Source organism: Neolamprologus multifasciatus, chromosome 17 (genome assembly GCF_963576455.1).
Source record: "Neolamprologus multifasciatus chromosome 17, fNeoMul1.2, whole genome shotgun sequence".
In the NCBI taxonomy this organism is placed as follows: Eukaryota; Metazoa; Chordata; class Actinopteri; order Cichliformes; family Cichlidae; genus Neolamprologus; species Neolamprologus multifasciatus.
In genome coordinates this window covers 19,825,936-19,839,951 of record NC_140455.1, presented here as the reverse complement: position 1 = coordinate 19,839,951, position 14,016 = coordinate 19,825,936, and the positions used below count along the sequence as shown (strand labels likewise).

Sequence of the window (14,016 nt, the reverse complement as noted above, 5' to 3'; positions counted from 1 at the left end):
TGGACGTACTCTCTTCATGGCTGTCTTGGTGCTGGTGGAAAGACTGTGTGTGCAAAACTCTGGACAGCACCAACGTGGCGTTGTCTCGAACCTGTAAGACAGGAAATTGGTTAGAAAATTGAAGGAAGTGATGATTTTCTGTCTCACTGCAGCGTTCTCAATAAACAAATTTTCCTTAAATGTCAGAAGGGAGAGTGGACTGGACTGGCGTTTTAATTCCTGCTGGTCTTCGTGCAGCACGAATCTCGAGAGGCTCGCCATTTATCTACGCTTCCACTTTTTTTGATTTTGGTGCAGAAATAAAGAGCTCAGCTCAACACAGAGAAACAGACATGATTAAAAACACCCAGAGAGCGCAGAGGGAACACCGACTTGCTCAGGACCCCAACATTCCGATGGAAGAGGTGAGGGTGTACTTCGTTTTTCACGTGACTTTAGTTTACTTGTGAAAAAGAAAATCAATAACTGCACTGGTGCTGAACGGCACTAATCTACATTAAAATTGCTGTGCAAAAACATTTTGACCAAAATAAAAACAGACAAGTCCAAGCAGGAAACAACAAAGGTAAATAAAATATGATAAATTTAGGATAGATGAGGAAAAGTTAATTGATTGCATGTTCTCTCCTTCCACAGTCCAAATGTGTATTAAAGTACCTGGTGATACTACACTGTGCTGAATAGGGATGGGTACCGGTATCCGGTGCCATGATGGCACCGGTTCTGACATAAACGGTAGTAACCAGACCGAAAAGCAGCGCACATTTCGGTGCTTTATTTCGGTGCTTTTTTTTCCTGAGCTGTGGTACACTTTCTTCTTCCTTACATTTATATTGGCGGTTGGCAAACAACTGAAAGGTGCATTACCGCCACCAACTGGTATGGAATGATACACTTTAGATTCTAGCCAATCATTTTACGTTTCCGGATAGTAGGCGGGTCCATGTACGTACGTTCTTTTAGAGCAGAGCTACAGATTAAAAATGCCCAAGGCGAAGCGGTCAAAAGTCTGGCTGTACTTCACAGCAAAATATGCAAACTCAGCAGCCTGCAACAAGTGCTTTAAGCTGATACTGTCAAAGAAGGTAACACCTCAAATCCGATGAAACACCTGGCGACGGATAGCGTTTTTTTTAAAAGCCGAAAAATGCGCCGTATTTGATAGCTTGCTGCAAGACCTCACACCAGCGCATCGACTGCGGGTGGGTTGCCTGTTATCGGACCCGGAGTTAGCAACATCCCCCAAAAACCCGAAGAGGAGAGTCCTGGCCCCTAGCCCTGCCAGTGTAGCAGAAATGATGACGGATGATGATGGCAGCAGCAGCCGTTCTTCTCTGCGTGAGTAGCTTAGTAGGCTAACCACGTTATTAAATTAATGCATGTAAGGTGAACTAGCAAACACCGTCATAGTTACATGCAGCTGTCTTCTTGTTTGATGGCAGATACTCCCTTCACCCTGGCCAAAAAGGCTAAAATGACCAAAGAAAAAGTGGAAAACAGCTAAACATGAGAGGTTTTTGGACAAAGTTTGTGTTTTTTCCATTGATTAAGCACTGCTTCCAGCCAAGAGTGATACCATAAATCCCCTATAGCTGCAGAAAAGGCTAACATTGTTATCTTTTTACAAAAAAACAGCTGAACATAAGATGTTTTTGGACCAATTTTGTGTTCTCCATTCTTTAAGCACCGGTTTGAGCACCGTTTAAGCACCGGCACCGTTTCAAAAGTACCGGTTTGGCACCGGTATCGGATAAAACCTAAACGATACCCATCCCTAGTGCTGAATATGAGTGTGAATGGTTGTGCTTCTCTGAGTTAGCCCTGGCGACCTATCCACGATGTAACCTGACTCTCACCCAGTGAAAGCTTAGTTGGGCTCCAGCCCCACCGCATAAGCGCTTAAGAAACAGATGGATAAAACACAATAAAAGGTTAACGTCTAAACTGATTTAGGAGAAGATCCTTTTTCTGCGAGTCTCATCTGCTCAGGCGTCCTGCATTGGATGGGCAGTAACACACTAATAATATTATTCATCTAATAATATAAAAAAATTATTTTAAATGACGCCACATTAACACTTTTACCCAGTATTACCAAAGCATTCATGACCTCAGTGCATGTGATGAGTGTAAATCTTCATCCTGATGAGTAAAGACTTCAGTTCAGGGATTTTTAGGACAGTTTTCTCTTATTTGACGGCCTCATGAGACAAACAAGTAATTCTTGAGTGATGTTGGACTTTTTAAACCGCTCCACTGCATGTAGGACAGTTTCAGTCGACGGAGATGCATTTAACCTTGTTTGTGCAGGATCACAGCAGCAGCGGTGGGAGGTGTGGCATCGCTGTGCTTGCTTGCAATTGACCTCATCTTTAACAAACAGCAGTTTAACCATCAGGAAATGACAGGAAGTGTTTGGTAATAAGACATTCAGCAGGATGAAGGAAAAGGGGAAACGACACAGGGCAGAAATAGGCATGTGCAGCAGGTGGAACTCACGTTGTAATGAGCCAGTGTGTTGAGTCTCTTCCAGCGTCCTTCCTTCTGGGATGTGAGGTCGAGGTCAGAAAGGATCTGACCCGTGGAGCCGGGACGCCACTCTGCAGGGACAAGGAGAAGGAAATTAACATGTAATTTAGCATAAAAGTGATGGTGTGCCAACCTGATCCATGTGTGTGAATCATTGTAGGTACAGTGGGATATGCTCCTACCATCACTCCTCTCAACACTTATTGTGTTCAATAGGTTGCCCAGTATTGGATATTTGTGATACGGGATGAGATAGGTCCAAAGTACCTGGGCTTAAATCTACACCTTGCAGACGGTTCAGATGGTTTCTTACACACAGCTAAGAAAAAGGAAGTTATGCCCATAAAAATCTTGATTGGATGATCCATCAGTCAGACAGATCGACAAACCAAAGTGACCACAGGGCAGCCTGGCCGTGATAGATTCCCATGTTAGCAACATAAGACTAAATACTCCACAGAGAAAGAGGCAGACTGATGCCAGTTTATCTTGTTACTAGGGCTGCACGATTTTGCATAAAATGAGAATCACGATTTTTTTGCTTAGAATTGAGATCACGATTCTCTCACGATTTTCTTTTCCAATATAAATATTTATTGCACTTATTAACTGCACAACAACTTCGTAACAGTTGAGACTGAACATAAAAACAACAAATAAACATAAAAACAACAAATGTCTCACATTTTGTCATTGCCGCAAAATGTTGTACTGCTTGAAATTCCGTCTCCACCGTTGCTCGAGCAGGTAGTGCAACAATAGAAAAATAGTTGCGGGACGGCACTGTGTAGCGTTTGTCAAGGGTGTTGATCATTTTCCTAAATCCCTCGTTTTGCACAGTGTTGATGGGAGCCATATCTTTGGTCAGGTGATCAGTAATAGCCTCCGTAATTTCTTTGTGCCTGCGGGAGTTCGACGGGTATAGGGAAGCGCTGTATAAGGTTCCCGTTATTGATGTTTGGGTGGTTGACCGGGACGGATTTTCTCCAGTCACTTTCTCGTCATCCCTGACGTGCTCTCCGTTGTTTTTTCCCTGCCAATTTTAGCAGCCAGCTTCTGTATCATGTGGTATAAGGCTCCACCCTTGTCATTTGTTGAGCAGGAAGAGTGAGCGCTTGTTTTCATGCAGATTACGTCCCGGATCAAAATGCGTTTTTTTTTTTTAAATCGTTGTCATTTGGAAATGAGATCGCACATAAGTATGAATTGAGATCGTGATTTTCTAACGATTAATCGTGCAGCCCTACTTGTTACCTTGGAAATGGTCACTTTGAAAATGGCTTTGCTCTCACAATCAGTTGTCGTCTTCAAAGCAACGTTGGCGCACCAAGATGGCAATAAAGTGGTATCAAGACTGAGGCAGTCTGCTAACAGTCTGCAATGGGTTTGTGAATGAATGCACTCAAATCGGCAATTACATGCAGTTCATTTGTGATAATAGAGTTATTTATTGTGATAAACTGGCACGTTTAACTAAAACATTCAGAGTCAAATTATTCTACAAATAGTCACGGTGACGAAGAATCCAACTACAAAATAACACAGGCAACCAGTCCAGTTCCCTTTTGCAAAGAGACTTGTCCCCGACGAGTTGTGCTCATAGACCGATTCAGATAGTTTGCAACATGTCGGCAACCTGGATGGGTGAGGTTGAGCCACACTTAACCGCCAATCACCAGAATTACTTGTAATCGCTCGCTAACAGCAAAAAATTAAAAAAACAACAACAAAAACACCCAAAACTTTAATCAACAGAAAGTAGAAGGCCCAAACACTAATGTACTAAGTACTAATGAAATCAAAGACCTGCTGAGTTGGTACAATCTTAATTCAGACATTTTTGTAAACATATTCAGGTTGCCTGTCAGCAGCAAACAAGCAATAAACAACAGAGTCCACAACCGACCCATTTAGCTCCCAAATGACCTTTTGAAAAGCCCACAGCATCATCAATTACCTGCCAGCAAAACAATCAATAAAAGCAGAATGCAGCACCCATCAGGCCGACCCAATCTAGCACCAGCTTAGGAACAAGTCAGCAATAGTTAACATGTAGTTAGGCGATTTTTGCCATCTCCAAAGTTTGTGGATGAAAAACTCTGGCAGGTACTCACATTCAGAAAAGCACTTAGCAGGAGATCAAATGATTATCATCAGTCTGTCATCACACTTCTATAGCAGCAGCATTACAACCTGCTGAGGTCCGGGGAGAAGAAAATGGATTCTGTTTTGAATCTTGTGAGATTCCAGCTGTTTGCCTGATAAAAACTCTGCTGCAGTGGATGGAAATGTAGCCGTAGAAAGGACACATGCTGCTGAATATTATAAGATCTTTCTATCTTAAAACTTCCTGTTTGAAGTGGTGAATTATTCCTGTACTTTCATACCCAGCAATAACTGTTTGAAAGTTTACACGGCACACACTAGAATGGCTGTTATATGTGATTCAGCTGCAGTGGGAATTCTCTTTGGGATTAATGAAATTCTGTGTCTCAGGATGCTACGGGGTATTTAAGGTCAACCCTGAAATCCAGCTAATCCTTATTCACGGCACGTCTCACTTCCCTTATAGAAGCCTTGTAGTCTTTTAGTGGCCTGACAGACCTGTTTAAACATCACTGCAGCTTCATGCTTAATCTTTACAATCAAGTTAAAACATCTGGATGTGTGGTATCTGGAGGGAGGGACTATTAAAGGGAAAGAAACACTTTTTTTTCAAAACTTGCATCTGTGTGAGGCTAATCTGATGTAAAGGATGACCTGTTTTCTCCTTGCAGTACTTAAACTGTCAGTGAAATGCAAATGTGAATCATTAACTGGCGATGAGTCTTTCAAATTCTTTACAGAATTCTTTTATTTCTGCCACATTAGAGGGTTTTCCAGCATGAACGGCCTGCTGGACTTTGACTTGGCCACATCAGAACTCTAACATAGATTAGATTAGACCCTTTAAATTTCATTGATTTTTTAACCATTCAGAGATGCTCTTGCTGTTATGTTTCAGATCATAGCTCAGCAGGCCACAAACTGATGGCCAGAGATTCTCCTTCAGGATTTTCTGGTAGAGAGCAGGATTCATGTTTCCATCAACTACGGCAAGTTGTCCTGAAGCAGTGAAGAAGCCCCAGACCATCACACTACCACCACCATGTTTAGCTGCTGGTATGATGTTCTTTTTATGAAATGCTGTATTAGGTTTAATCCAGATGTAACGGGGCTCAAATTTCATAAAGAAAGTTCAGCTTTTGTCTCACCAATCCACAAAGTTTTTTCCCCAAACTTTTGGGGATCATCCAGATGTTTTTTAATAAATATGAGACGAGCCTTTCTGTTCTTTTTGGTCAGCAGTGCTTTTCTCCTTGAACTCTCCCATTGTTGCCATTTTGCACAGTTTCTTTTTTATTGTTGAATCTTGAACTCTGACCTTAACTGAGAGGCCTGCAGTTCTTTAGATCAGCGGTCCCCAACCTTTTTTGCGCCACGGACTGGTTTATGCCCGACATTATTTTCACGGACCGGCCTTAAGGTATCACGGATAAATACAACAAAATAAAACTAGTACCGGTACCGAAAAAAAGATTTATTCATAACACACCTGAAAACCATACATTTCACACCTGAGCCTCAACTCTCGCGGCCCGGTACCAAACAACTCACGGACCGGTACCAGTCCGAGGCCCGGGGGTTGGGGACCGCTGCTTTAGATGTTGTTCTGGGTTCATTTGTGACTTCTTGGATGAGTCATGGATGAGCTCTTGGAGTAATTTTGGTCGGCCAGTCACTCCCGGGACTTTTCTTCATTTGTGGATAATGGCGCCGTGGATAGACTTACCCATCAGTTTCTTAACATTGTGGCATGATCATGTCACTTTTTGTTATGTTTTAGTCTACTTCACCTTGTAAAACAGGTTCTAGTTTAGTGATTACTGGATTCACTCATAATCTGATCTGTAGACTGACAGCTGTTCCAGGTGTGCAGTTCAGGAAAGGACACACGTGAGGAAAACAGGACTTATTTAGGTGACATTATAGTTTTAAGGTCTATCTAAAGGTCAAATATTCTTTATATACTCCACCCCCACCACCACAAATATTGTTGTAACCCAGGAGTTTAAGATGCTGAAAGCTAGGTGTAATAATCAATAATCTGTATTTTTTCTAGCTGCTTAATGATTGTTTTTGTTTCTTACCCAGTGCGACACTCTCCACCTTTGGTCTCTGAGAATACGGCAGATTTCTGTACACCTGATCGATGATCTTCTCTTTCACCTGCAGAGCACAAAATTACAAATTCACCTTCTATAATGTCAACTCAAAACACAGACAATGATATCTCATTCACATTTATTAGCTGCAGAATATCGACAGACAGAAGTTTTGCAACTACCTCAAACTATTCTAGACATTCGATCAGTTTTAAGGACAAAGTGCAGGGCGGCAGGGAAAGATACGGCAAAGCTTCTCTTCGTTTTTAAACTCAGCCGGATATCAAACAGTCCTGACGACAACGACCAAAAAAAAATTAAACTCTGAAAATAGAAGAAGATTCTCACCTGGGAGATTGTGTCACAGTTCAACACCTTCACCGGAGTCACATCTGGTCCCTCCCCATGCACCAACACCTGCAAAGTCTGACAGCACAAACACACCGGGAAGATGCAAGAAGGTAAAAGTGGAGCCACAGTGAAGGCTTGTTTTCATTATGCAACCAACGACCCAAAGCATGACTCATTCTGGAGCTGGGGGTCTACTCTGATGGACACCCGACACACCTCCCTCTCCCTAGCTGCTGCTGCTATCAAACCGCTGAGATACATAATCTCTCCAATTTAACCTACCCTCGCATGGTAGGCACCCATGAAGCATCCTTGTCAGGTGCTTAAACCAATTAAACTGACTCCCTTTGATGTGGAGGTTCAGCTGCTTGATTCAGAGCCCTTCCCAAAACATGGTGTTCCTCACCCTTATCTCTAAAGAAGAGCCCAGACACCCTGGAGGAAGCCAATTTTCTATCATTTGTATCTGCAAACAAAGTTACTTTATATTTCATACTATTTAAAAGCTATTTTGCTCAGGAGTTCACCAATAAAACATGTGAACGTGTGAAGGAAGACTGCACACTGTGGTGCTTTTGTTCATACTGACCAGCACAGAGTACTCGACGTCATCTCCCAGCAGTCCCGTGTCGTTCAGCGTGTATTTGGCCTTCTTCATCTTGGCATCCACGGGACCCTTCTCAATCTGGTGCTTCAAGGCCTTGAACAGTTTGTACAGAGGCTCTCCTGCCGTGTCCTGAAACAAAGACATCAACGTCTTAAAAAAAGAGTTAAGGTCTCATAAAAATCTAGTATCGTTCTTTTATAAATAAGCCATAACTCTCTCTCTCTATCTAACTTACTATGGATTACCAAAGATTTCTAGTAGTAAAAACCCAGCAGTCCACTGACCCTAACATGACCATTGAATTTGTGTTTAAAATGTTTTTTGATTGATGTATACTAAGAACAATGGAAAAGTCCAATGAATCCAGTGAACATGAGAGAAAGACAATTGGTAGATTTACACAAATTCTAAAAATTTCTTGGAGCCATGTCTTAATAACTGCAGATTCCAAGATGATCAGTTAAAAACAACTTTCCGGAAGTACAAGTTACATAGATGTGTCACTACTTTGCCAAGGTCTCAAAGAAGATCCAAACTGCCACTCTCGGATGATACGAAACTGGTTAGGATGCTGAGAAAAAACCCTGCTGGACAACAGTGTCACTGCCCACAGGAAAAGAGTTTTACATTACCGTGTGCTGAGAGAAAAATCTGAGCTGCCCTGAAATCGACACCTTCAAGGTCGACTGAAATTTTGTAGCTGCATACACGGATGATTTAAATGTCTTTGAGAAACGTTTTGTTTCGCCACAATGATGAGATGTATGTTTGAACACTGTTCCAACTGTCAAGGATGGTGGTGTAGCATCACGCTCTGGGTTGGTACACTGCACAAAGTCCAAAATCACCACTCATGCCCATGAGGAGTAGCTGTAAACTTCTGATCACAACTGTATGGCCCTTTAATTACTGATTCAATATTGACTGTTTGTGTTTCTCTGTGCTAGCCCATTGACAGACTGGGGAATTGACCACCCACTGACAGCTGGTAAAAGCTCCAGCGTTCCCAACAACCCTGAGTTGGATAACTGGTTAAGAAAATATATCTATGTATATTTATTAATAACAAGTATAACTGTTTACTAAAGTTAAATATCAATTTATACTGTATTTTTATTAACTGTGTTCACCATAATAGTAGAATTTAAGGTTTATTAAATATAAAAAGGAGACAAAGAAGGTTGTTTTCTCACTATTGAAATTATTAAAGTACTTATATTTTATAATCTGTCAGTTTTCTCTGACAAATTATGCCAAACTGCCCCCTCCCTCCAAAAAAAAAAGAAGAAAAACCCCCCCCCATTACATACAGAATGAAAGACAAACAAAAGAGTTTTGAAAAAGGACTGCAGACCCTTTTGTATTATGTGGAAGCTTTGGATCTGTCAGGGTGTCAGTCACAACAGACGTTTCTTTATTTTAGTTGTTAGTTGCAGGTTTTTTCTGCTTTTTGAACTGCTGAACAGATTTTTTTCTTTATGTGAATTTTCACATTTTGTTTTCTTTGTGAAAAGTGAGAGGCAGTTTGTTATTCTTTTTTTGTCTTGTGGGTTTCCTGTTGTTCAGATTTAGTGTCCTGATGTTTGAATTTGAACTCTCTGGATATGTTCAACTTTTTAGTTTGGGTCATAAATACATTCACAGCACAACTGCTGGTCTCTACAAAAACATAAAGCATGTCCGTGGTGTAAACTTTTTCTGGAGCTGAAGCATGAACTGTGTTTATTATGAGTATGTTAAATTATAGAAACTAATGCACAGCGTATCTGCAGCTGCTGTCAGAGTAAACAGCAAAAATCCCAAATTGGTCAAAACAAAACACACACCGAGCACAAAATACAGGTTTAAGATCTGCTTTCAGTAGGAAGGAAAGTTTCTTAGAGTCAATTATAACTGAGGAACAAAGAGGAGAGGCAGAAAAAAGCAGGAAAGAAAAACAGATCGAAGAGACAAGGACATAAAAACAAATCGAAGGAAAGGAATGTGTGACACGGAGTAAGTGAAAAAGAAAATCAGTGTTACCCTGAGGAACTGATAGAGGCAGATGGACATCCAATTACAAAGCATCCTCTCCACCACTGTCTCTGACCTAGATACACAAACAGAGGGAAACATTAGATCACTTTTCCATCACTACGACATTTATAGAATAAACCACCGAGTCTCTGTCCTGTCCTCACCTCCTGAGCATGAGTTTGGGGTTTTTGTTCTGCACATGCTCGTCCATCAGCTCCAGCAGCAGTGTCCTCATGATGTCTGTGTAATACTCCAGTTTGCCGTGCAGCGCCACCGTCAACAGAGAAGCGAAATAACCCCGAGACCGGGCGTTAAAGTCTGGACGTCTCTCCAGCGTGTGGATAAACTACACATATGACAGTAAATTTAATGATAATAAATACATGAATAGAAATAGATACAAAGACAGAAAAATAAGCAGGAAAATATAAAAAAAAAAACTGAGCTGGAAGAAGAATAAGAGAAAGAGGAAATTCCACTTCAAATCTTCAAACTCACATTTATGAGAAACGTTTTACTGTTCAGCAGGTTGGAGAACTGGTTGAGCGCCTGAGCCACAGTGGCCCTGCGGGCTTCTGGGATTTGTAGTTTTCCCGTGATCATGGGGTCATTGGCGCCGTCCTTGGAGGGCAGGAAGAAATTTCGGTTGGTGTAGGTTTTGTAGTCCAGGAAGGGGATGCGACCTTCGCTCAGTTCACTGGTGTGGTCTTCCATTTCAATCATGAGATCTGATAGAGACAAAAAGGAAAACCATCAGAAAATGTGTGAAAACATGTTAAAACAAGAAGTAGCGCAGGAAATAATGGATTAAAGCAGAAGGAATATTCTTTTCTTAATTTCTTCTTCTGCTGTATGTATATATTTATATATACTGCGACAATAATGTTTAGATCACACATTTCCAATAATCTGTTTATGTACTGCTCTAGTTACAGAGTTCCAGGCAGCTTTTCAACTCTTGGCTCTGTATGATGTCAATAAGAGTTGATATTGCTGACATCGCAGGTCAGAAGAAAGCTGGCTTAAATAGAAAGGAGCCACCACAGACAATAAACTGAAGGCTTCATTGAGGGTCAGGACGAGATAAAGAAGCATTATTTTGAACTGAGGATCATGCTAAGCTACTCTAGCGAAGTCCACACACTTGACTGTTTAAGAAGGGACCAGTGTATCTTGAATTTTTTCTCTTTATTTAAAATTTATTTGATTTACATTTTCAAAAACTTTTCATGAGGCGGTCAGAGAACTTTGGTAATGTAGGCCCATGTCTCCATGCTTTCATATCAGGTAAATATGCAGAGCATTCACTTCATTAGAATGAAATCCTAATTTCATTTTATTTGAACCTCAAGATGCAATGGCACTCATGTAGAGAGACCTTGATTTCCAGCGTTGGTGCATCAAATGCAAACCGAATGGTAAATGGATTGGTGTTACAGTGTGTGGGTTTGGTCTTATTGGACACTCAAAGCACGTTACACAAATTCCAATGCATTTTTCCAGCAGTTCCAATTATAACTTCAAGGAAGCGACATCCTCAGACTACACAAATCGAGGTGGCTGCTATTTAAAATGTGTATAAAGTGGTCTTTAACTTGCTGTGGAGGACATGGCCGTGAAAATCTTTGGCTCAGAGACACAACAGGGCTTTTAAAACTATCAAAAGAACAGGGGCTTACATTTATGGGGAAACTACTGTTAAGTTTTATGACTGCTTGTTATTTGGAATTTAGAATGAGCGGATTTAATTGGATGGAGTAGAAACATACTTGGGTCCATGACTTAATTGGCTCTTCTTACTGCTGGATTCTTAGATCATTAGAAAATCTCTGCCTGATAAATAAGGCCAGAGCTTAAGGACAAAAACAATCCTGATTATTCTCAGCTGCAGACGACTTTAGTCAGATTGTACTCACTTTTCCAGCTAAAGGAAAGGCTTTGAAAGACTGGAAGAGATCAATAAGTTCGAGGTTATAGTCATAGGAGAGAACTTGTAAGTGGTATCGTGTGTAGGAAAATTCAGGAAAATTATAGGAAGATTTCCTCAGGAGCGGTTTATCCTCGCTATCATGGTAGGTAAAAGTTACCCTGAGTGCTTTATGTTTGTTTTTTCGCTTTGTTATTTCACCCTTTGTCACCATGAAAATCATTAGTGCGTCTCTCACATCTCTGATGGTAAACCAATGTGAAGACTCCCATTAATCAGCATGAACTAATTAAGCAGCTCTCACATATAAACAAGAAAAAACAAGCTGTAACTGTAATGAAGAAGCGTAACATAAACAAATGGAATAGCCAAACTTCTTTATAGTTTCCACAATTTTTACCTCACCACAGTAGATGTTCAAAATGCAGATATTTAGAAGTTAACAAACTCAAATGGCAGCAGATACGGTGTGTAGGGTTTACCAGTTCAGAGCTGCTAAACTTCCATTGGTAACTGAATTATCCTTATCCACCAACACCACAGTGCTGTACCAAGAATGGGAAAAGTTTATCGGCGTATTCACACTGGAGAAACGCCTTGCCTCTGTACGTACTGGTAGAAGACTGAGCCACCCATGGGCTTCAAAACTTCATCAGAGCACTCACATTTTTATGATTTTCTTGAACCAGTCCATTAATTAAAGTGTGTTTATTTGTCTCCATCTTTATAAATATGGACACCTGACTGAATATTCCTGCTTTCAGGGCCTGCTGACCTAAACAGAGTTCCAGATGAAGCCAAAAAAGCTCCACCAAAGGCCTGAAGGGAAAGATTCTGATGTTTGAGCCAAAGCGCTGCACAATCTGCTGACCTCCGTTGGCAGAGGTTCACAGAGTGCCAAAGTGGTGATGGGCCCAATCTGTGAACCCAACGGGTGACGAGATGCAGACAAAATTCAGCTTTGTACATGGAAGTACACCGAGTTTACAGCCGGGTTCAGTCTTTAAGAGAGTCGGGTGTCAATACTGTAAGTTAATTGATGAATGTCTTCTTTTAATGTTAATGCTTTTACAATGTCCATTGCTTCTTTTAAACCTGTTAAAGCTCCACCGCCATCACTTCTTCCAGAGATAAGAACAGACTTGTACAGTTCTGAAAATGCTGGATACTTGCAGAGACACTTCCATCAAAACCAAACAATAATTCATAACAGACATGTACACGGCTTCAATGATCGCTCTCGCCACACACACCAGACCTGTCACTTCACAGCTTTCAGGTGAGGCTCAGTACCTGTGAACTCTTTCTTGCAGCGATCTCGGACACTCTCCTCCAGATTCTCCAGCTGGTGCTTCACCTTCTCGTATTCCCGTTCTGCCTGCTGACTCTTCCTCCTGTTGGTTTACAGACCCAAAAAGCAAAAGGGAGCGTGTTTATTGGCACACGCAACAATTAATTTGTCTGTTTGACTTCATATTCTTCTAACCTGTAGCAGTAGACTGACACGGCGATGAACAGCAGCATCGGTATGATCACCGCCGGGATGATTATAGCCAGAGGAATGTCGTCTTTTCTTGAGTAGTAGACCGAACCCACAACCCACTCGCCGTGGCCAAATTTCACCTGGAGACAGACAAACTTGGTCCTGTATCTGCTGCTGAACCTGAAAGCTCTCCCCTCTCTGTTTTATATCTTCATTATTGTAAACATTTCCTTCCATATGAGACTCAGTGGATCTGCTTCTTAAACTCTGATGTATTCTTGTCCTACTGAAGGCTTAACACAAACCATATTCTGTTAACATGGAAAGTAAGTGAAAAGCTTGAGATAAAAAAATCTCTTTTGTAAGCACGTCCTGTGCCAAGATCAGCAGGGTTAACACAGCATGTTATTTGATATGAAGAGAACCCGCGTGGTAACATCACACCAAAGAGCCCGGTGTGGTTTTGCTGTGAAGCAACAGTGCTGTTCTTTTACAGGATCTGAAAGACTAGCGTAAGAAGCTCTGAACTTTCCCTATGTCCTTGAGTAGCATCTTTCCTGGCTGCCAAAGTGTTTAAAACGTCACATGCTCACCACCAGCTCCAGCAGGTCGTTGACTGCGTCTCTGCGCTGACGTTTAGATCTGGCTCTGGGCTGGGATGAAGGCGCCTCCAGTATCAGCTTATCATCCTGTACCGGGCCCACAGGAGAGAATGAAGAGTCACACAGTTGCACTAAGCACATGTTTAGTGGTGCATCACTAAATATAATACACAGATTCTGATAAATGTTCACAGTTTTTTGGAGTCACAATAACAAAACAGTTTGTTTGGAACATATTTCCCCTCTTTTTTCCTTACCTGATAATTTTGTAGCCCCTCAGATTGATCTTGGTATTT

General features: G+C 41.4%; 1 protein-coding gene across 4 annotated transcripts in view; it reads right to left on the bottom strand.

The window, feature by feature from the left end:
• The window catches only part of LOC146499319 (plexin-B2-like), a 234,773-nt gene that overhangs the window by 12,249 nt on the left and 208,508 nt on the right, over positions 1-14,016 (bottom strand). For all 4 annotated transcript variants that reach the window (XR_014870228.1, XM_085138090.1, XM_085138092.1 and 1 more), the window contains 11 exons: positions 13,712-13,807; positions 13,122-13,258; positions 12,929-13,029; positions 10,207-10,436; positions 9,873-10,054; positions 9,715-9,781; positions 7,675-7,821; positions 7,083-7,160; positions 6,720-6,798; positions 2,500-2,600; positions 10-91 (listed from right to left, as the gene is read on the bottom strand). Coding sequence is in view for 3 of the 4 variants with exons in the window: in XM_085138090.1 (XP_084994216.1) it covers positions 10-91; positions 2,500-2,600; positions 6,720-6,798; positions 7,083-7,160; positions 7,675-7,821; positions 9,715-9,781; positions 9,873-10,054; positions 10,207-10,436; positions 12,929-13,029; positions 13,122-13,258; positions 13,712-13,807 (1,300 nt within the window). In the remaining variant the exon portion in view is untranslated. The remainder of the gene's footprint in view (positions 1-9; positions 92-2,499; positions 2,601-6,719; positions 6,799-7,082; positions 7,161-7,674; positions 7,822-9,714; positions 9,782-9,872; positions 10,055-10,206; positions 10,437-12,928; positions 13,030-13,121; positions 13,259-13,711; positions 13,808-14,016) is intronic.